General features: G+C 46.3%; 1 protein-coding gene across 1 annotated transcript in view; it reads left to right on the top strand.

Moving 5' to 3' along the window:
• Window positions 1-22,153, top strand: part of LOC106001530 — a 153,262-nt gene that overhangs the window by 103,735 nt on the left and 27,374 nt on the right. The window contains exon 8 of the mRNA XM_013036623.1: window positions 9,801-9,806. Within this exon, the coding sequence (XP_012892077.1) occupies window positions 9,801-9,806 (6 nt within the window). The remainder of the gene's footprint in view (window positions 1-9,800; window positions 9,807-22,153) is intronic.

Genomic DNA, 22,153 nt, shown 5'->3' with positions numbered 1-22,153 from the left:
TTTCCCCAACCCCAAAAACCTCTGTGATCTTTACCTGCAATGACTATCATTAGAGGCAGAGAGGATGATGGGAAACGCAGCTCCCCGGGGTCTGGTTCTGACCATTGGATTCAGTACAGATGTTTTCAGCTGCTATTACTTGACTTGGAGAAGTGACTCAAATCAGATCTGTGTGTGACCCTGAGCCTGATCTCTTACCTCATGCTTAGATGGGCCTATCTGTACATTCACACATATCCCACCCGAAAAAATCGGAGGCACCTAGGGAAAACCTTTACCCCGCATGGCATTCTGACTCAGGCATTTGGGCCTGGAACTTGGTGTATTCGTATTACTTAAAAATCCATTGTCTCACTGGTGCGCACGCACGTGTGTGTGTGTGTGTGTGTGTGTGTGTGTGTGTGTGTTGAAGTTAGGGCCGTGTGTGTGTGTGTGTGTGTGTGTGTGTGTGTGTGTCTTGAAGTTAGGGCCTGGGCTCTGCCCCTGAGCCTCTGTGTGTGTGTGTGTGTTTGTGTGTGTGTGTGTGTGTGTGTGTTGAAGTTAGGGCCGTGTGTGTGTGTGTGTGTGTGTGTGTGTGTGTGTGTGTGTGTCTTGAAGTTGGGCTCTGTCCCTGAGCCTCTCCATGCTCAAGGCAAGCGCTCTACCACTTGAGCCACAGCACCACTTTCTGGTTTTCTGGTTAATAGGAGATAAGAGTTTCATGGACTTTCCTGCCCAGGCTGGCTTTGAACCACGATCCTCAGATCTCAGCCTCCTGAGTAGCTAGGCTGATGGCCGTGAGCACCAGGCCTGATGTGCTCTGTTCTGACTCTCCTGGGCTTCTTTGTTCTTGAGTAATTGGGACTGCAAGCATGAGCCACCAGCGCCTGGCAAGGGCGCCAGCTCCTCTTCTGTCCAGAGTGGACGCAGAGTTCAGGACTGGTGGGCAGAGGTGGGCATCCGCCTGCCTCCACACGCACTGCCAGGTTATTTAATAAAAGCTCAGTTCATTTCTACATGCTCTGAACGTCAAATCTTATCATTCGGTTGCCATCCTTCTTGCCACTATCTCTAACCTGATTTCCTCCCCTACCTGCCAAAACTTTAATGAAATGGCTGATGATAAGAAGCAATAATTAAATGGAAAGACGATAGTGATAATCACATGGATTAGTGGTGGAATAGAGCACATGTTATTATCTTATTATCAATGATCATATAAGTCATATTTTTACACCCTCCAAATTCTAGTTTAAAAAAGGAACAAGAAAGAAATAGTGTTTATAGGATGACTAGATAGAAATACCGCTTCTCACTAAAAAAAAAAAGAAAAGAAAGCTAATAAATCGGTGATTGTGTGAACCTGCAAACTGTGATTACTAGAAGCCTGGCCATCAGAGGGGAAGTCGTCTCCCGATTGAGGCCCGTTTATGTTACGCACCTACTGAGGAGAATTATTTAAGCCTTAGTGAGTGCTGGGCGGAGGCTGGCACTGGACCAAAATGAGCTTCTGTTGTTTGTGTAAGGCCCTAATTCTGGGTTTAAGAGAGTCATTGCTCAGCTCGGCCTGGCTCAGCAAAAGGCTCAGCCATGTGTGTGACACCTGCTGCAGGTGACTGGGGTCCCAGGGGATAATGGGGGTGGCCTGGCCCCTATTCCTTTTTCCAAACAAAACCCCAGCGCCACTTAACGGCAGCGGCTCTGACATCACCTGAGAAGTTTGACCATTGGCTCCGGCCTGGATTCTCCATCTCCATCCCCTCTCACCCCGGGGGAGGGAGGGGGTTTCATTGCTTTCGTTGGCCCCACTGCAGCTACCACAGAGGAAGGATCTCACACACACCCTTCCAGGGGGCTGAATTCTGGGTGTGGTTGTGGGCATGCTTGTAAAAATGGCCCATGCTCTGTTTGGCTTGACCATTCGAGCCTCAGCCAGCCAGGGCCTAGCTGGGCAAGTCACCTGAGAAGCTGGCAGTCATGGATGCCCCCAGGCTGGCCTGTGCTTTGTTTTGTTTAATCTGTTAGTATAAAGGTGAGGTACCGAGGGGTTACAGTTACGTAAGTCTGGTCACGAGTACATTTCTTTTTGGACAATGTCACCCTGCTTTGCTTTGCCTTTTTTCCCCCCCTTCTTAATGCTAGTGCTGGGGGCTTGAACTCAGGGCCCAGGTATTGTCCATTTGCTCTTTTGTTCAAGGTTGGTACTCTGCTAACAGCTCCACTTCTGGCTTTTTGCTGGTTAATTGGAGAAAAGAGTCTCAGACTTTCCTGCCTAGGCTGGCTTTGAACTGTAGTTTACACATCGCAGCCTCCTAAGTTGCTGGGATTATAGGCATAAGCCACAGACACCTGACCAGGCACGAGGATTTCTAAAACTCTCCCAGGGGGACCTAAGGGACAACATGGCTGAGACCTAACAGATTTAAGACACAAACACTCAAGAAAGCAAAATCTTTGGATGCCTTTTCTTTTCCTACTGCTGAAAATAAACGCCTGTTTGGCTGTAACCACCACCCTGCTGTGTGGCCCAAGACACCGTATATATTCTTATTAGTCACATTATCGACAAAGACAGTATTCCTCAGCTAGGAAAGTCCGATAAGCAAAGAACGTCTAGTTCTTTTTCAGTTCCTGGAAACTAAGCTCTGTCTTTCACAGAGCTCTCCCAAGAGGTTGACTGAAACAAGTATTTGGAATTTATTTACTGCCTAGTTCATCAAGGTTGGAAGGAAAGAACACAGCGTTGTTCTAGAGACCAAAAGATCATTCCAGCTCCGGCTCTGTGACCTTCAGCAATCCTATTAACCGACTGGAGTCTTGGCTTAACAAGAAGATAGAATAAATAATGCTTGTATCAAGCTGGGTGCCGGTGGCTCACACTGTTTGAAGCCTGTCTGAGTAAGAAAGTCCATGAGACTCTGATCTCCAATTAACCAGTAAAAAGTCAGAAGTAGGACTGTGGTTCAAATACTAGAGCACCAGCACGCCTTGAATGAAAAAGTTAAGGGACAGCATCTAGGCTTTGAGTACTGGCGCCTGTGGCCCCACACACGAACGCAATAATGCCTCTGTCAAAGAGTGGACGTTTTCTAGAGGTTCGTTTATATGGAAGTTCTTTTTAAACTGTAAGTTCTCATACACATAGAGGTAGCCACTGGGCCAGCCATCCTGTGAATAGTATATCTTGGATTGGCTGCGATAATGGTGCTTTGTTCACGAGGCTGGTTTTGTATGAGTTGTTAGTCATTTGTGGTTGTGCACCTGTTATTGGAAGTCAGGCACTAGGAGAGGTGTTGAGGATACAGCCATCAGACAGAGACCTGTGGTCCCTTGCTCCTGGAGTAGGAGAATTCAGACCACGAGCCAGCAAAGCAAGGAAGAAATCGCAGCTGTAACTGTCACAAAGGCAATAAACAGGATAGAGAGAGCCACGTGGAAGCCATGCAGTCAGAAAGGCCTCTGACAATGCAGGGCAATTCCAAGTGGGTCTGAGTTTGGCACGGAGCCTGCCATCTGCTGGTTTTCCAGGCCAGGTGCAATCATGAGGTGCAACCTTCCACCCCAATTCATCTATGGAAGCCTTCAGAATATGATTGTGTTTGGTGGCAGAGCCTTTAAAGAAATGGATTCACTTCAAACAAGGGGATTAGGGTGGGGCCTAATCCAGCATCCTTGTGAGAAGAGAAAACTTGGCCAGTCAACAAGAAGTTGGTGCACATGCGCACAGGAGAGAACAGCATAGTGAGTTGGCTGACTGCCAGACTAGATGGGAGGACTGGGAGGTGGGGGGGCGGACAACCAACCAACCTTGCCAGCAGCACCCTGCCCTTGAGTTTTCAGCCTCCCCAGGAACTGTGAGATGACTCAATTTTGTTGTTTAAGCTGCCCAGCATGTAGCAGTATGCTATAGCCTTCACAGCACAGGAATGCAGAGACGCTGAGGGCAAAGACCTTGGTTCCCTGACAGTCAGAAATTCCAGGAACGGATAGAAAATCATTGCCCAGCTGGGCCCCGGTGGTTCACGCCTGTAATCCTAGCTACTCAAGAGGCTGAGATCTGCAGATTGAGGTTCAAAGCCAGCCCAGGCAGGAAAGTCCATGAGACTCTGATCTCCATCCAGTGAACCACCAGAAAACCGGAAGTGGCGCTGTGGCTCACGTGGTAGAGCCCTGGCCTTGAGCTGAAGAGTTGAGGGACAGCGCCCAACAAAATTAAAAAGATCATTGCCCAGAGGGAAAGAAGGTAGAGAAGTCGATGAGGTTGAACAGAGGGGGAAGCCAGATCGTGGAAGGCATGTGGGGCTGTGGCAAAGAGTTTGGATTGTAGTGCAGGGGGAAGTTAGCCCGGGATTGTAAGCCAAAGAATGGCATGCCATGCCCTACAAAATGTTTTGAAATGAACTCTTCATGTTGGTGATCATCTTAGTATGTAATAACGTTGTATAGATGATGTGCGCAGTTTCCTTCCACTGTGCACCACACCTACCCTAATGTGAACATGTCCCTAACTTTGGTGTGTTTGTCCAAACTACATACTTGGTGCAAATTTCGCCACTTTTCCCCTGAAGTCCTAGGTTCTATTCCAGAAACAACAGTAGGATTCCATTTTGCATGATTTATCTTTTTTTTTGGTTGGTCATGGGACTTGAACTCAGGGCCTTGGCTCTGTCCCTGAGCCCTTTTTGCTCAAGGCTCTACCACTTAAGCCATACTCTACTTTTGGTTTTTTGATGATTAAATGGAGATAAGAGTCTCATGGACGTTCCTTGTCTGGACTAGCTGCAAACCATGACCCTGGGATCTCAGCCTCCTTCCTGAGTAGCTTGGAGTACAGGTGTGAGCCAGTGACTCTTGGCCCTAATTGCTTTCAAGTTTAACTGCTGATTATTACCTTACATTAGTTAAGACTGATTTCCACAAACAATGGGTCGTTGTTGGTTTTAGGAAATTAGGCTATTCCATTTCCTTAAGTACAAAGGTTTCCACACAAATGGAGTTTATTCTCTGGGTGCCATCTTTACCAGACTTGCATAAACATCTCCCTGCATTGAAGGCTCATCGTTCATGCCTCGGGGAGAAGGCCAGAGATGCCCTCCTCACCCCAAATCGCTTACCCTGGGAGCAACCAGCTGCCAGGGAAAGCTTCATCATGTGGGGGAGAACTACCTCCATTTATTGTTTTTTTAATTGACAACAGTCCTCATGAAGTGCGATGCAGTGTCAGCATTTGCAACATCAAGAAGGCAATGCGGCAAATGCGATGGTTAGTAACGCATTTCAAGATGTACTCAAAAATTAAATTATAAAACAGACGTGCCAGGGAGAACTGGGAATTCATATTTACAGGTCCCAGAAGCTGATTTCTTTTTTCCTTACATGGCTTCTAATTGAGGATTGTTGAAAGGGGAAAAAAAAAAGTATGTGCTTTATTTTTAGATACGATCTCTGATGTCTTCAACTTTTATGGCTCTGCTTGTAACCGTGGATTATTATAACCAGCCACCTACGAAATCGGTAATTTTCTCTAATAAGTCAGAAGATACTTTAACAAAAAAAAGAAAAAGAAGAAGAAAAAAATTGTATAAAACACCACTCCCATTTGTACTTTGGCAAGATTGTTTTCTACTTTGTTCCATGCCACTGTACATCCATTCGTTTGAGGGCAATGAATCAAAGCAGATCATGTCTGATTCCTTGGGAGGTAGCTGTTGCTATTTGCAGTACATCTGAGAGGTGGGTGTTTTTGTTTGTTTGTTTTAAATGATCAAAGAGGAATTCTGTCCAGCAGCCTAAGAGTTGGCTTCCTGACTCAGATATAATCACAGTGTTTCTCACCTCCGTAAAGAAGCTACAATTATTGCTTGTAATGATTACTCTTGATAGATACAACCCAGCGTAAGTGTTGGTTTTCTGTCTGGCCTTGGTTCAACTATACTGTGCTGACGTAGTAGTACTAAGAGTTAAGAAGACAGTTAAGCAACATGGCTGAAAGCAGGACAACCGGAAACAGTGCCAAATTATGATTGGGAAACTGGAGAGCAAAGCTAGGAAAGGCTTATTTAAGTAGCAGCATCTGAATGACCATTTTACAACTGTTGTCGAAATCACTGAGTCACCAGGAGACTGACACCATTGAAGGAAGCGGATACTGGGGAAGAGCACATGCACACTATTGCACAATGTCACTGCAGAGATTGCACATTAATGATCAATGCCACAGGGAGCAAATCTTGTGTAACTGATCATAGAGCAAATGGGCATACTGTGTCTCCCCGTGGGACACATGGCCAGGGACCCCTCCTTGGATTGACCTTTCCATGTTTAACCCAAGTTCAATAGTAAGGAATGAATCAGACATCCAACTGGCCCAACTTGTTTGAAAAATAAAATTTAAAAAATCAAAACCAGCCAGACACAGGTGGCTCATACCTGTAATCCTAGCTACTCAAGAGGGGAGAGCTAAGGATCCTGGTTTGAAGCAAGGCTGGGCAAAATAGTCCGTGAGACTCTTATCTCCAGTTTACTGGCTGGAAGTAGAGCTGTGGCTCAAATGGTAGAGCATCAGCCTTAAGTAAAGAAACCAAGTGAAAATGCCAGACCCAAGTTCAACTCCAATACAAATGTACATGCACGCGCACACACCAAAACCAAACAAAAACCTAGGAACCACCTAAAAGAATTTGACAACTGAATTTAATGCCTGAGTCTTTTTTTGGGGGGGGGGGGAGGTCCGGTCGTGGGGCCTGAACTCTGGCCCTGGGCGCTGTCCCTCAGCTTTTCAGCTCAAGGCTAGCGCTCTACCACTTGAGCCACAGCGCCACTTCCGGCTTTTTTTTTCTGCTTATGTGGTGCTGAGGAATCGAACCCAGGGCCTCATGTATGCAAGGCAAGCACTCTACCACTGAGCCACCTTCCCAACCCCTAATGCCTGATTCTTGATTAGATCCTGGGCTGGAGAGTAGGGGATAAGAAGCAAAGAAAGATATTATTGGATTGGGTGCCAGTGGCTCACATCTGTAATCCTAGCTACTCAACAGGCTGAGATCTGAGGATCACAGTTTGAAGCCAGCCTAGACAGGAGAGTACGTAAGATTCTTATCTCCAGCTAACCACCAAAAAGCCAGAAGTGGAGCTGTGACTCAAGTGGTAGAGTGCTAGCCTTACACACAAAAAAGCTAAGGAACAGCTTCCAGGCCCTGAGTTTAACCCCATGGCTGGCATGTGGGCACACATGCCTATGCGCACGCGCGCGCGCGCGCGCACACACACACACACACACACAAAGTTTTATGAGCGTAAATAGCATCTAACAATTATGAGTGACACACCTTTTTTTGGTGGCATGCTGGGTGGGTGTGTCGTAGATGCAAGGCATTAATTCAGCATTCATGGGCGTTCATGCATCCTTCTTGTGGGTCTTTAAGTGTTGAATGGTGTTTGCCTAGAACCGCTTACCCTGAACTGGATTCTGCAAAAGAAAAAGTCATTGTTTGGCCTTGGGGTCTAGAAGGGTCTGGTGATAACTTTGTCCAGGGTGCTGATGAGCTTCGTAACAATACAAATGACTTGCTAGATCTCTGCGAAGAGAACAGGGGGATCACCTTCCTGCTGTAGGTACAGAGCCAGCCCCTTTGTCAGATGGATTTCATTCTTGAGTCCCCGGATGCAGCTCTGAGATAAACACACCTGCAAGGACAGAATTCCTGGCTGGCATTTAGTCTCTAAAACCAAACTGTAAGGCAGGCCTGTGGAAAAGGAGCTGATGGTTTCTAACAGATATCATTGTAAAGCCGTTTCTTCCTTTGACGTCACCAAGCGTTGCTTACATCTGCTCTGACTTGCTTTCTAGCCAGGCGGTGTGTCAGCTGTTAACCTCCAAATTCTTCACTTGATCTTCCTAGACTGCCCGAAATATAATCGAATGCATTAAATCCTTAAATCTGACTTAAACCATCTCTCCCCCAGGAGTACCTATTGAAGACCTATTTATATTGCACCCGATTTTATAGCCCCATTAAATGTAAACTTGAGGGAGCTGCATCTGAAAAATTGCCATCTTGTTCCTAAACTTTTAAAGATGGTTATAGTGTGTGTGTGTGTGTGTGTGTGTGTGTGTGTGTGTGTGTGTGTGTGTGTGTGTTTGCTGATATACTGGGGCTTGAACTCAGAACCTCTTATTCTCATTTGGGCTTTTTGGCGGATACTCTACCACTTAAGTCACAACATCTACTTCTAGCTTTTTGGTGATTGATTGGAGACTGGCTTCAAACCATGAGCCTCAGATCTCAGCCTACTGAGTAGTAGGATTACAAGCATGAGCCACCAGCACTCAGCTCATAAATAGATTTGAGGTATGCAGACCATTATGTACAGTAGTTTTAATTATCTTTAGTTACGTTGATCAGATTAATAGAGATAATAAACAGAGGTCGAGAAGTGTCAGCTAAATGCCATCACATTATGGATATGCATTAGTGAAACCAAGTAATTGGCTCACCTGGTGCTAAAAATTATTATGAGACTGGTAGATAGATAATCACTGGATTCGTGTCTGTTATACATTAGAGTTTGTTACTAACTCACTTCACCTTGTTTGGCAGATCAAAGCTAGAGTGAAATATTGAAATGAAAAATGAAACATAGTAAAGAGACTCTTGAGGAATAAAGGATACTGAAAAGGTGTGTGTGTATGTGTGTGTGTGAGTAACTTAATTTTAATCTATGGGGGAAGTCTTGTTTTTAGCACCCAACTAAATTTGCTTGGAACCATCTGGGTTTCTTGGAAGAGCTGATATACCAGTTGCACACACCGCATGCCTTTGTTGGGGCTTTTTGTAACAGTTAGAAAACAATATTGCTGAGGCTGGTGGTGTAGCTCAGTGGTAGAGCAAATGCTTAGCAAATGCAAGGCCCCGGGTTCAATCCCTGGAATCAGAAAGAAGGAAAGAGAAGGGAAGGGAAAGGAAAATAAAGGAAGCTGTTTGGTACATAAACTTAATAAATACAGATGTGGGCTACTGGGCTCAAGCCTGGGATCCCAGCTACACAGAAGGCTGAGAAGGTCTAAGGATCCCAGTTTGAACCCTGACCAGGTAGAAAGGTCCATCCAAATTTTGGTTTTGTTTTTGTCGGTCGTGGGTCTTGAACTCTGGGCCTGGGCGCTGTCTCTGAGCTCTTCGGTTGAAGGCACACGCTCTACCACTTGAGCCACAGCACCACTTCCAGCCTTTTCTGCTTATGTGGTGCTAAGGAATCGAACCCAGGGCCTCATACATGCAAGGCAAGCACTCTACCACTGAGCCACCTTCCCAGCCCAAGTCCATGCAGATTTTATCTGCAATTAGCTACTAAAAAGCTGGAAGTGGAGTTGTGGCTCAAGAGGTGGAGCCACAGCCTTGAGCACAAAAGCCAAGAGACAATGCCCAGGCCCTGAGTTCAAGCCTCCCAGTACTAGCACAAAAAAAAAAGAGAGAGGGCTGGGAAAGTGGCTCAGTGGCAGAGCGCTTGCCTTGCATGCATGAGGCCCTGGGTTCAATTCCTCAGCACCACATAAGCAAAAAGAAAAAAAGCCGAAGTGGCGCTGTGGCTCAAGTGGTAGAGTGCTTGCCTTGAGCTGAAGAGCTGAGGGACAGCGCCCAGACCCAGACAGAGTTCAGGCCCCACAACCAGGCCCCAAAAAAAAAAAAAAGAGAGAGAAATACTCTTATAAAAGAGGGACCCTGTCCCCTTCCGTGGAGTAGCCAGGAGGCTTGATTAGACTTGTCACGTGCCACAGATGGGAGAAATCACTGTCTGTTGTACACACGCTGTACGGTCTAGAGAATTTTGTTATATATAGCTTCTTGAACAGACCAAGGCAGGTGAGGTTGAAGAGAGGTTCTGTTTTTATCCTGTTGAGTTCAAAGTGCTCATGGAAAATTTAGTGAAAAATAACTGGAAGGAAATTGGATGTATAAATCGAGAGCTGAGACCTAGAGGTAGAGATTTAGAAGTCATAAAGCAGAGGTAGCTTTAAAGCTGTAGGAACAGAAGATATTTCCCACAGGACAGATGAGTAGGAACAGGAAAAGAAGGTCAAGGACAGAATCCATGAGAAGAGGGATATTCAATGGGAAGGGAAGGGAACAGCATCCCTTGAAGATGGATAAGAAGGCGCACTCAGAGAGGCAGCAGGAGAATTGAGATGTTTTGGGGTGACGCTCCAAGCCCAGGGAAGTGAACCCAAGGAAGGCACTGTACCAAAGACAGCCACAGAGTACAGTGAGCCCAAAACTTCAAAGATCCTGTGGGATCAAACCATTATGAAAGCTATTCATGCCAAGTGCCTGTAGCTCACACCTGTAATCCTAGCTACTCAGGAGGCTGAGATCTGAGGATCACCTTTCAAAACGAGCCCGAGTAGAAAGTCCATGAGAGAATCTCCAATGAACCACCAGAAAACCAGAAGTGGCACTATGGCTCAAATGGTAAAGCACTTGCCTTGAGCTGAAGAGCTCAGGGTCAGTGCCCAGGCCCAGAGTTCAAGCCCCACAAGCAACCCCCTCAAAAAAAAGAACAAAGACCAGAACACACCACACAGACTCCCTGTCTCCTGCTACACTAATGTCCTACACCACTTCAAATCTCAGCCAGCAAGAAATCATCACAAAACAGGAGCCTTCAACCCTGCACTCTGGAACGAGAGCCCAAACACACTTCTTTTCTTTATAAGTTTTCTCAGCCACTGGTATTTTGTTCTAGTAACACAAAATTGTCTAAGACAAAAGGCGAGGCTGACATGCTTATAGCAGGATGCTGTGGACACAGATGTATTTCTCATGAAAATGATCAGAAGCTGGGAGAAAGACCTGCGGGGGTGGGGGGTGAATCACTGTGATGGGGGAAAAAGGGACCCGGGCCCAGAAATTCAAAGGCAGAGGAAATGAGTTAGAAATAAAACAAGGCAATGGATGAGCCGAGGCCTGGTTGGCAGGGTCCAAGATGAGCAAAGAATGCTCTTCTTAGAGCCAAGTGTGGCGGCGATGTAGTTTTTCTACCTCTCAGCCCCCATGTGCTTCTCTGAGCGGAGATCAGATGGGGAAGGACATCTCGAAACCCCCACGGCCAAGACTCCTCAGCATCCCCCCTTCCTCCGCCCCACAGAGAGAGCGTGCACACTGCCAAGGCTTTGGCTAAGGCCCTTCGTGCATCTTCCACAGTCTGGCCAAGACCTTGGATGCATGTCACATGCCAAGTGACAACCAGAAACAGATCTTGCTCCAAACTCAAGAGAGCCCACACTGGGATTTAATTGTGAATTTCTTCAGCCTTGCGACTTCATCCTGCCAACTTCCTGACCTTTGGTTAATGAAGATTTTTCACTTTGCATTGGTATTTTGTATCTAAGGATACTGGTTCTAAGTGAAGGCAGCACTGGGGGCCCTCTGGTTTTGCTGGGCATTCTTGACCACTTGAGGCACACCTCTACCTCCATCGTTTTAGTGGTTAATCAAAGATAAGAGTCTTACAGAGTCTTCTTCCCAAGTTGGTTTCGAACAGGCTCCCTTAGATTTTAGCCTTCCTGATAGCTAGGATTAAAGAAATGAGCCACTGGCTCTGAGCTCCATAGATAGCTGGCTCTTCACACCAAATTGGAGACTCTTGTAGTACCAGATAGAACAAGCACCTGTGTGTGGTGTGAGGAAATCCAACAAATGCAGGAGGCAGCCCCAGAGCCCCTGGTAAATACCAGCGCAGAAGAATAATACAAAACACTTAATAGTAGCATACTTGAGCTCCGTACTCACAACACAAAAAGAAAGGGCAGAAGGCAGGGAAGGGCACTGCTGTTACAGTACCAGGACCTCAGGCTCGATTGTTTGGCTTGCTTGCTGATGGCTGGAGCTCCACCTTTTAAGCCATACCTCCAGCCCAGGTTTTTTGTTTTTTTTTTTTCTTTTTTTTTGGGGGGGGGTCCGGTCGTGGGGCCTGAACTCTGGGCCTGGGCGCTGTCCCTCAGCTCTTCAGCTCAAGACCAGCGCTCTAACACTGGAGCCACAGCGCCACTTCTGGCTTTTTTCTTTTTGCTTATGTGGTGCTGAGGAATGGAACCCAGGGCCTCGTGCATGCAAGGCAAGTGCTCTACCACTGAGCCACCTTCCCAGCCCCTTTTGTTTGTTTGTTTGGTTTTTTTTTTTGATGGTTAATTGGAAATAGACTTTTGCAGATTTTTCTGCCCAGGCTGGCCTCAGATTATGATCCTCCAAATCTCAACCTTCTGAGGAGCTAGGACTACAGGCATTAACCTGTAGTCCTAGCTGTGGTCTTTTAATTCTTCACCTGCTCAGAAGCAGATCCTGTGACCAGAGGGGACCTAAAGGGGATTCCTCACATTGAAGAGAGAATTCTGCCCTAAACCTGCTGGCTGCCTGAATAGCACCATGGGTAATAAATGAGAGAATTATTCAATAGTTGGGGTTCAACCATCTTCAGCATATAAACAAGTACATGAAAAATGGGATCGAGGGAAAGGAGAACAAGAGTAAAAACAGAGAGAGATGTTCTTTATCAAACATTGGAGAGAACATTTGTTTCTCAAATACCCGTCATGTCATTAATCTTGGTTCTTGTTGTTCAGACAAGTGACCCTTTTTATTTTTATTTTGTTGTGCTGGGAACTCCACCCAGGACCCTGGCCAAGACTTCAGCGAGTACCTACTGCATTCCTAACCTTCAGGAGATTGTTTTGTTTTGTTTTTGGTTGGTCTTGGGGCTTGAACTCAGAGCCTGGGTGCTAACCCTGAGCTTCTTCACTCAAGGCTAATGCTCTACCACTTTGAGCCACAGCTCCACTTCCAGTTTTCTGGTGGTTCATTAGAGATAAGAGTCTCATGGCTTTTCCTGCCCTGGCTGACTTTGAACTGTGATCCTCAGATCTCAGCCTCCTGAGTAGCTGGCGTGAGCCACCAGCGCCCGGCTTGGATTATTTTTTTTTAACTGTAACCAAATTTAAACTCTTCCAAGAGAATGGCCAGCTAACTAAGATATAATAATAATAATAAATTATTCCACTAAGTAATATAGGCTCACAAATGCAGGCATTTGTGGGAGCCCTGTGAGACTGGATGTGGGGTGGGGTCTTGGCCTAGAAGACTTGTCTCTGTTTCAGACACAATTGAAAGCCACGCTTGCTAATAGAAACCTTGGCATAACCTGCTATCTGCCACCACGATATTAAACTGGCTCAGAGCCAAGGACAACACGTGGGAGCAGCGGGGAGAGATTAGCATCGCATGGGAGATTTTAGGCTCAGGGCCAGAAGAGGTGCTTTCCTCCCCACTTTTCATTAAAAAATAATAAGAAGAAGAATATGGGAAAGAAATAGGGAAGGTACACAAGAATTCCTTTGAGCCACTCTGTTCTCCTGGGACAGTCAGATAGCTATGGAAATAGATCATTGGCTGTCAGAGATCTTGGCTGTGGCTTGACCTTGAAATGACCTCCACCATGACCCTTCCTGAGTTTGGAGAGAGGGAGCTTGTTATCTCCAGCACAGGGAAATAATAATCACAGAGGCCTGTTTTCTACCTGGACTTAGAAGAATCATTATTTGAGCAAATAATCTGAGCAAAAAAAAAAAAAAAAAAACAACAAAAAACCTTCTCATTGCTACCTCATCCCACGCTGATCCAGGGAAGGACACACAGTGATTGGCTCCCAGGTACCTGCTCCCTGGGGCTGAAGCTGGGTACTGGTGGCTGCTCACGCCTGTGATCCTAGCTACTCAAGAGGCTGAGATCTGAGGATCACAGTTCAAAGCTAGCCTGGGCAGAAAAGTCCAGGAGACTCTTAACTTCCAATGAACCCCCAGAACACTGGATTTGGAGCTGTGACTCAATATGGTAGAGGGCTAGCCTTGAGCAAAAGAACTCAGGGACATCACCCAGGCGCTGAGTTCAAGCCCCATAACAAAACAGAAAAAGACTCATGGATTTTTTTTTCTGTCCAGGCTGGCTTTGAACTGTGATCCTCAGATCTCAGCCTCCTGAATCACTAGGATTACAGGCTCCACAGTGCGATCTCTTCTCCCCATTTATGACCTATAGCACCCACTGCGGGTAGCCTGAGCATCACACCTGGGCAGGGTTCTTTGTTACAATGATTCTAGATGCTGCTCCCAGAGCACTTGCTCTTGCCAAACCAGCGCAAGATGTCTTTGGGAAAACTTCTAAACTTTTCCTTTGGGAGGAAAATAAAAGGTTCAAACCTAGCAGGAAGTTTGCAAGAATAGAACTGAGCTGGCAGATTCACCGATGGTTCACATTTTTCCCCATTTGCTATGTCCCTTTGTAAATGTTTACACGTTGTCCTTGGAGAATAAGTTCCAGGCACCTTGACCCTTCACCCCTGGTGACGTCATTGTGGTTGTCCTAAGAACACGGGTTTTCCCTTACATAACCACAGGGCCATGATTCAATTCTGCAAGTTTAACGTGGACATCGTTGTGTGCTATTTACATTTTGATAATTATCCCAATAATGTCTTTTTATAGCAAACAACAATAGCAGCCTACTGATTCATTCATGTCCCAATATATGCTCTCAACACTGAGTTCTGTTGTCATTTTCTTGAGTCTTTAATCTGGAGCTGTTCCTCAGGTTTTCCTGGGGGGGGGGGTTCGGTGTTTTTTTAAAAATGTGTTTTTAAAATACAACTTTTATTGTTTTTATTAAGGCGTTGTACAGAGGGGTTATCATTTCGTAAGTCAGGTAATGAGTACATTTCTTTGTTTCGTTTTCATCTTTCTTTCTTTTCTTTCTTTTATTTTTTTGCCGGTCCTGGGGCTTGAACTCAGAGCCTGGCTTCTTTTGCTCAAGGCTAGTGCTTTACCACTTGAGCCACAGCACCACTTCCAGCTTTTTCTGTTTATGTGATACTAAGGAATTGAACCCAAGGCTTCATGCATGCTAGGCAAGCACTCTACCACTGAGCCACATTCCCAGCCCCTCCTGGTTTTTTCTTGATTTTCCTTGTCTGTGATTAGATGAACACGGGGTGCCCCGGGCAGGGGCTATGTAATAGATTTGGTGTATTATCCAAATGGCTTTGGGGACACTTTGTCCTCTCTCGGTTGTCCGTGCTGTGTTCATCCCAGAGCAGGTGTTGGGGGCTGGTGTGAGGGACCACTGTTGGTAGGAGTTCACACAACCATGTTCTAAGCCCGCAAGGCCACCCCAAGACAAAAAGCCGGGGCAGCTGTGGACTCCCTAGTCTGAAAAATGCCATTCGGAGCAGCTGCAGAGAGCTGGGCTTGGCGGCTCTCAGGAGGCTGAGGCGGGAGGACCACTGAGCCTGTGAGTTCCAGGCCATCCTGAGCAGCTTGAAACCTGTGGCTTATGCCTATAAGCCTAGCAAGTCAGGAAGCTGAGATGTAAGGATTGAGATTCAAAATCAGCCCAGGAGGAAAGTCCGCGAGATTCTTACCTTCAACTAACCCACCCACAAGCCAGAAGGGAGGCTGTGGTTGAAATGGTAGAGTGCCAGCCTTCAGCTTAAAAAAAGCTAATCAATAGCACCCAGGTCTTGAGTTCAAGCCCCAGTAGCAGCATCAAAAAACAACAACAGAAAAAAGGGACAACAGATATGGATCTATTGGGATTAGCAAAAGCAAGCCAAACTCCTGATAGGTCCTAAATTCAAGCCCCACTACCAGCATTAAAAAAAAAAATCCAAAGCAAAAACAAAAGATGTGGATCTTTTTTTTTTGGTCGGTTGTGGGGCCTGACCTCTGGGCCTGGGCGCTGTCCCTCAGCTCTTCAGCTCAAGGCTAGCACTCTACCACCTGAGCCACAGCGCCACTTCCAGCTTTTTTTTTTTTTTCACTGCTTATGTGATGCTGAGGAATGGAACCCAGGCCCGCATGCATGCAAGGCAAACGCTCTACCACTGAGCCACCTTCCCAGCCCAAGCTGTGGATCTTATTGGATTGGAAAAAACAATCCCAACTCCAAGGCTTCCTTTTGTACCTAACTTGGGTGTGTCACTTGGGTGATTTGGCCTCTTAAATAATATATCCATGCTACTTTTCCATTTTAACTGCCATGAGTTTAGTGAAGGCCCTGAGCCCTTTTCTAGAACAACCTCTTATTAAACCCATCATCACCTGCACAGCTATTGTAGAGGAAGGAGGTCAATGTAGTCTCCAAATCTGACCATTTTTTATAGTAGTTCTACTTGTAAAGACAGAATTCCAGTGCCTAGGATCATGAAATAGTCAACATTTGCAGAATCTTCAGTGTCAGCATTTCCTGGGAGCTTGATCTTGAGACCCACTGAATCAGAACTTGCATTTAAGCAAACAAATTGCTTTGGGTGATTTCTGAGCCATAACAAAGCACGGGATGAACTGATAGAACATGCTAGAAGAACTTGTTCTGGATTTAAAAAAAAAAAAAAAAGTTGCCCCCTAGGCTCTGTGGTCCAAAGTATGGAAGATGATTCCCAAATTACTTTCTAATTTGAGAATCAGTCCTAAATTCAATTTGAAGTTGTTTGCTACTGTTGTTATTTTTCCTCAAATACTCAGAAATAAATTTCATGGATAGGCTCGGATGAGATTTAGTGGCTGAGATCTGAATTTTATGTTCTACTCACACAATTCTTTTTTTTTCTAAACTTTGACATCTGCTACTACTTCTTGGCTTGCAAAACCATCTGCTAGCCGACAACAACAAAATGAGTCGACAACCAGTGAACACAGGCTAATGTTAAACATCAAGGTTTATGCTTAGGCACTGGTGGCTCATACCTGTAATCCTAACTACTCAGGAAGTGGAGATTTGAGGATCATAGTTTGAAGCCATACTGGGTAGAGACGCCTTTGAGATACTTACCTCCAATTAACCAGCAAAAAGGTGGGAAGGGGGTGTGTGGTTCAAGTGGTAGAGTACTGACATCAGGCAAGAAAAATCAAGTGAGATTGGAGTTTAAGTCCCAGTATCAGCATACACACACACACACACACACACACACACACACACACACACACACACGACTAAAATTCAAGGTTCATGGAATTTAGCAGTTCTGTTCCACAAAAGCAACAACAAAAAGAAGTGTTAAGGGTTATTTACAGGAATGCTAATAGAGTGTCTGAGAAACAGCAAATGAATGAGACTTGCTGGCTGTCTAGCACATTCACTGTGACCCAGAGCTTCCTGGGCTTCTAGTACTAGAGCACTTAATGACACTTCAGGGAAGATCAGCCTCTTAGTGGAACCCTTAAGGTGTTGTTCAGACTTGCAGAATTCAGCAGAACATAAGGCTTCTTCCCCCTCCCACCCCCCCCTTTAGTGGGCTGGGTGAGTAAAGGCACCATCTCGCTCTGTGCCCAGCTGGCCTAGAACTCACTGTGTAGCTAGCCCAAGCTGATGTCAAACTCATGATCCTCTTGCCTTCAACTTCTGGAACGCTAGGCTTACAGGCATGTACCACCACCCCTGGCTCAAGTCAAAGGCTTTTACTGTCACCTGTTAAGTTTATTTAGTAGGTGTCTAGACTGTTGTTCATGCCGATTGAAGCAAGCCATCTACTATGGACTCTCAAGGTTGATAAGGTAGTTTTTTGTATACTAGTTTTCTTTTTTTTTTTTTGTCGGTCGTGGGGCTTGAACTCTGGGCCTGGGCGCTGTCCCTCAGCTCTTCAGCTCAAGGCGAGCGCTCTACCACTTGAGCTACAGCGCCACTTCCGGTTTTCTGGTGGTTTATTGGAGATAGGAGTCTCACGGTCTCTCCTGCCCGGGGTGGCTTTGAACAGCAATCCTCAGATCTCAGCCTCCTGAGTAGCTAGGATTACAGGCATGAGCCACCAGCGCCCGGCTGTATACTAGTTTTCTGTTGTTGGTGGCCTAGGGGCTGTCCCTTAGCTTTTTCACTCAAGGCTAGCTAGGATTCTACCACTGGAGCCACAGCTTCACTTCTGGCTTTTTGCTGGTTAATTGGAGATAAAAGTCTTGTGGAAGCCAGCCACTGATGGCCCATACCTATAGTCCTAGCTCCTGAGGATCTGAGGATCTGAGCCATTCAAAGCCAACTCTGGTCAGGAAAGTCCATGACACTCTTGATCTCCAATTAACCATCAGAAAACCAAAAGTGGAGCTGTAGCTCAAACTGGTACATACTAACCTTGAGCATAAAGAGCTCAGGAACAGTACCCAGGTCCTGAGTTCAAGCCCCAAAACTGACAAAAAAAATCTCATGGGAGCTGGGAATATGGCTTAGTGGTAGAGCGCTTGCCTAGCATGCCTGAAGCCCTGGGTTCAATTCCTCAGTACCACATACACAGAAAAAGCCAGACGTGGCACTGTGACTCAAGTGGTAGAGCCCTAACCTTGAACAAAAAGAAGCTCAGGGACAATGCCCAGGCCATGAGCTCAAACCCCAGGACTGGTCCAAAAACAACAACAACAAATCATGAACTTTTCTGCCCAGGCTGGCTTCTAACGAGACCCTGAGATCTCAATTTCCTGAGTAGCTAGAATTGCGGGTATGAGTCAGTCACTGGCACCTAGCAGGTAGGTAAGTTTTAAAACAAAAATCCTAATGGGCTTGTTGCTACTTACTACTTTTACCCCCATACAGAAAGCTCGAACTGGTAGACAGTTGTTCTGTTTAATTCTGAAGTATTATGGCTGTGTGGCCCTTACATTTAACAGAAGTACCTAGAGCTGAGCAAAGCACCTACCAGAAGTCACACCCCCTGCTGATCCCTCCAGGGAGATTGAGGCCCCTGAGGGCCCAAGAATTAAAATCTAACCAAACGTTATCTGAACATGAATTCCCGGTTACTCATTATTGCTTGACTGAAAGGTGACCCACAAAGTCACTGCGATCTTGAGATAGGAGCTGCTGTGTGCCTGGGGACCGGAGGAGGAAACAGTGAGCAGGGTGTAGAGAGGAAGCTGAGGCCTTGGAGAGGAAGCAAGGGCCTGCCAGGGAAGGGAGAAAGTTCTAGAAGGGTGAGTTATGGGCAGAGGCAGTATATTAAGTCCATAGCTGTGTGTAGCATTCCCTTCTTTGCGAAGTGCCTTTGCACCCATTATCCCTACTCACCCTGAAGGCTCAGTGAGGGGCAGGAACTGATAGAGTGCCAACTTCCACATGATGAAACAGCTCCCTGGAAAAGTTTCTAGAAGTTTCTCCCAGCTCCAAAGTCCTGGATGAAAACTAGATATTTGGATTGCTGGGCTTCCCTCTCTCTACCTTAAATCAACATATTCTAGAGAGCATTAAAGAAACTGGTCTGTGGCTGGGCACTGGTGGCTCACGCCTATAATCCTAACTCCTTGGGAAGCTGAGATCTGAGGATAGTGATTCAAAGCCAACACAAGGCAGAAAGACCACGAGATCCTTTTATTGCCAGTAAACTACCAAAAAGCCAGAGGTAGCTCTGTGGCTCAAGTGGTAGAATGCTAGCCTTGAGCAAAAGAAGCTCAGGAATAGCACCCAGGCCCTGAGTTCAAGCCCCAGGACTGGGACACACACACACACACACACACACACACACACACACACACACACGTGTCCTGTCTATTGGGAAGAACATTTTTGAGTGGTTGTGTGGATGGAGAATGGATGGATGAATGCGGAGCTATATCCATATCAAGAGAAAGAAATTAGCCAGGCATCAGTTGCTTACGCCTGAAATCCTAGCTACTCAGGAGGCTGAGATCTGAGGATCAAGGTTCAAAGCAGGAAACTCTTGCCTCTAATAAACCACTCAGAAAACCAGAAATGGCGCTGTGGCTCAGGTGGTGGAGCACTCGCCCAGGCCCAGAGCTCAAGCCCCACGACAGAGAGAGAGAGAGAGGGAAACTGAGGTAGGTTTAGTGGCCCATGGCTGCCTGACACTCCCTCCCTCCCTCCTTCCCTCCCTCCCTGCCCACTGTACTTGCGGAGATGAGTGGAGATTGCAGGGCCTGTCCAGGAAATGGAGTGCTGGGATTTGGAGCCATCCAAGGCTGCAGTGCTGGACCAGAAGGGAGACAGGGAAAGCAATCATGTTTCTACCTTAGACCTTTAAAGGACATAAAGTGATAGAGGTGTAAATCTTGGAGTCAAAAGCATCGGGAGGTGGGGTGATGAATGTGTCTCCGCTGCGTTCATTGGGGCTCAAAGCAGAGATTGGCATTTGAGGTTGTCCTTTGACATCAGCAAATCTGGACTTCCAGCAAAAATGTCTGCGCTATCCAAGAGATTTATTAGGTCGTTAGCAATCAAAGATGGACATTTTATTGCAGGTGTTCTCTAGGTGGTATAAATTACACGGAAATGAAAGAAGAGACAAAAGGAAAGATGTTCACTAGGAAGAAGATTGGTTCATTTATATTACAGCCCTATAGCGAAAGCAATTCAGACCTTTAAAGATAGGCTGAGAGCATGGTTCGAACACAAAGTCCTGAGTTCAAATTCCAGGGCCACCAAAAATGAAGGGGGGGTATGAAGTCATAATATTCAATACATATCGTATGAAACTCGGAACATTCAGGAGACGGGGCGGGTTGGGAGAGATGGGAACAATTCAGGACTGACAACAGTCAAGATGCACTGTACTTGTAAACTGATTTGTTGAATAATTCCCTTGCACAACGACTTGAAGACAATAAAAATACATTGGTTTTTTTTTTTTAAGAAAGAAGTTGGGTGCCGGTGCATCACGGCTGTAATCCTACTTGAGAGGCTGAGATCTGTAGATTGTGCTTCACAGCTAGCCCAAACAAGAAACTCTTATCTCCAATAAGCTACTTAAGCTAGAAAGGGAGCTGTGACTCAAATGATAGAGCATTCACCTTGAACAAAAGCAGCTCTGGGACCATGCCCAGGCCCTGAGTTCAAGCCCGAGGACTAGTGCAAAAAGGAAAAAAACGTAGAATGTATTGGGAGCCAAGTACTGTGATGAACACCTAAAATCCCAGCTACATGGGAGGCTGAGTCGGGAGGATTGAAACTTTGGAGCCAGTCTGGGCAATGTAGTGCCTGTTCCAAAACACCATAAGAAGAGGCTAGGGATGGCGGTCGGTGCAGAATCGCTTACCTAACTAGAGGAAGGCCCTAGGTTATCAACTCTGAATTAAAACAAATAAATCCTGGTAGGTGATTGGCCCTTCACACTGCTTCATCACTGACTGGATGCTTTCCCTGCCTTGTCATTGGCCCCCAGGGCTGAGCAGCGGGGAGCATGTTCTCACTTTACAGATGAGCCAGCGTCCCTTGCCCTCCACCAGTCACCTGACACCCAGCCACACAGCCTGACCTGCCCCTCCCCCCTTCACACCAGCTTCTCTGCACCTTTGTTAATTATTATTATATTTTCTTGTGTTGGTTTGGTGTGTCTTGCCTTTGTTTTTTGTTTTTTAAGTTCACCCAGAGCCTCGTGCATGCTAGGCAAGCACTCCATCCCTGGCCCTGCATTTTCCGTAGTAAAGATGTACTATGACGGAGATAGGAAGCTGGCTTCCTTTATTAAGAAATAAAAACAGAAAAGATAGTTTTTTTTGTTTTGTTTTTGCCGGTCGTGGGGCCTGAACTCTGGGCCTGGGCACTGTCCCTCAGCTCTTCAGCTCAAGGCGAGCACTTTACCACTTGAGCCACAGTACCATTTCCAGCTTTTTCTGCGTATGTGGTGCTCAGGAATCGAACTCAGGGCCTCATGCATGCAAGGCAAGCACTCTACCACCAAGCCACCTTCCCAGCCCAAAGATTGTTCTTTCTAAATGAATTCCTGCACACTTAAAGCTGATTCTCAAGAGCAAATGAAAGCTGGTGTAAGGCCGGCGTGAACAGTGCTATCTTCCCCCATGGGGAAAAGTAGAATCAAGGGGTTCAGCCAGGAGCTGGTCCCTTACCAGTTCCGAGCCTCCGGATCTGGATACCCCACCTCACTCTCCTGCCATCTGGGTACTGGTCCAAGTCTCTTCCCCTTGCCTGAGGTGCTCCTTCCAGAGTCTTCTACAGGCCCTAGGTGAGGAACTGAGCCAGAGGCCCTTGCTTAAGTTCTTCAACAGTAGATGAGATCTCTTGATTCTTTTTTTGGGTCCAGTCGTGGGGCCTGAACTCTGGGCCTGGGCGCTGAACCTCAGCTCTTCAGCTCAAGGCTAGCACTCTACCACTTGAGCCACAGCACCACTTCCGGCTTTTTT

The sequence above is a fragment of the Dipodomys ordii genome, unplaced genomic scaffold, assembly GCF_000151885.1.
Source record: "Dipodomys ordii isolate 6190 unplaced genomic scaffold, Dord_2.0 Scaffold7, whole genome shotgun sequence".
NCBI classification, from domain to species: domain Eukaryota; kingdom Metazoa; phylum Chordata; class Mammalia; order Rodentia; family Heteromyidae; genus Dipodomys; species Dipodomys ordii.
The sequence above is the reverse complement of the archived record's forward strand: the minus strand, read 5'-3'. Positions and strand labels throughout refer to the sequence as shown.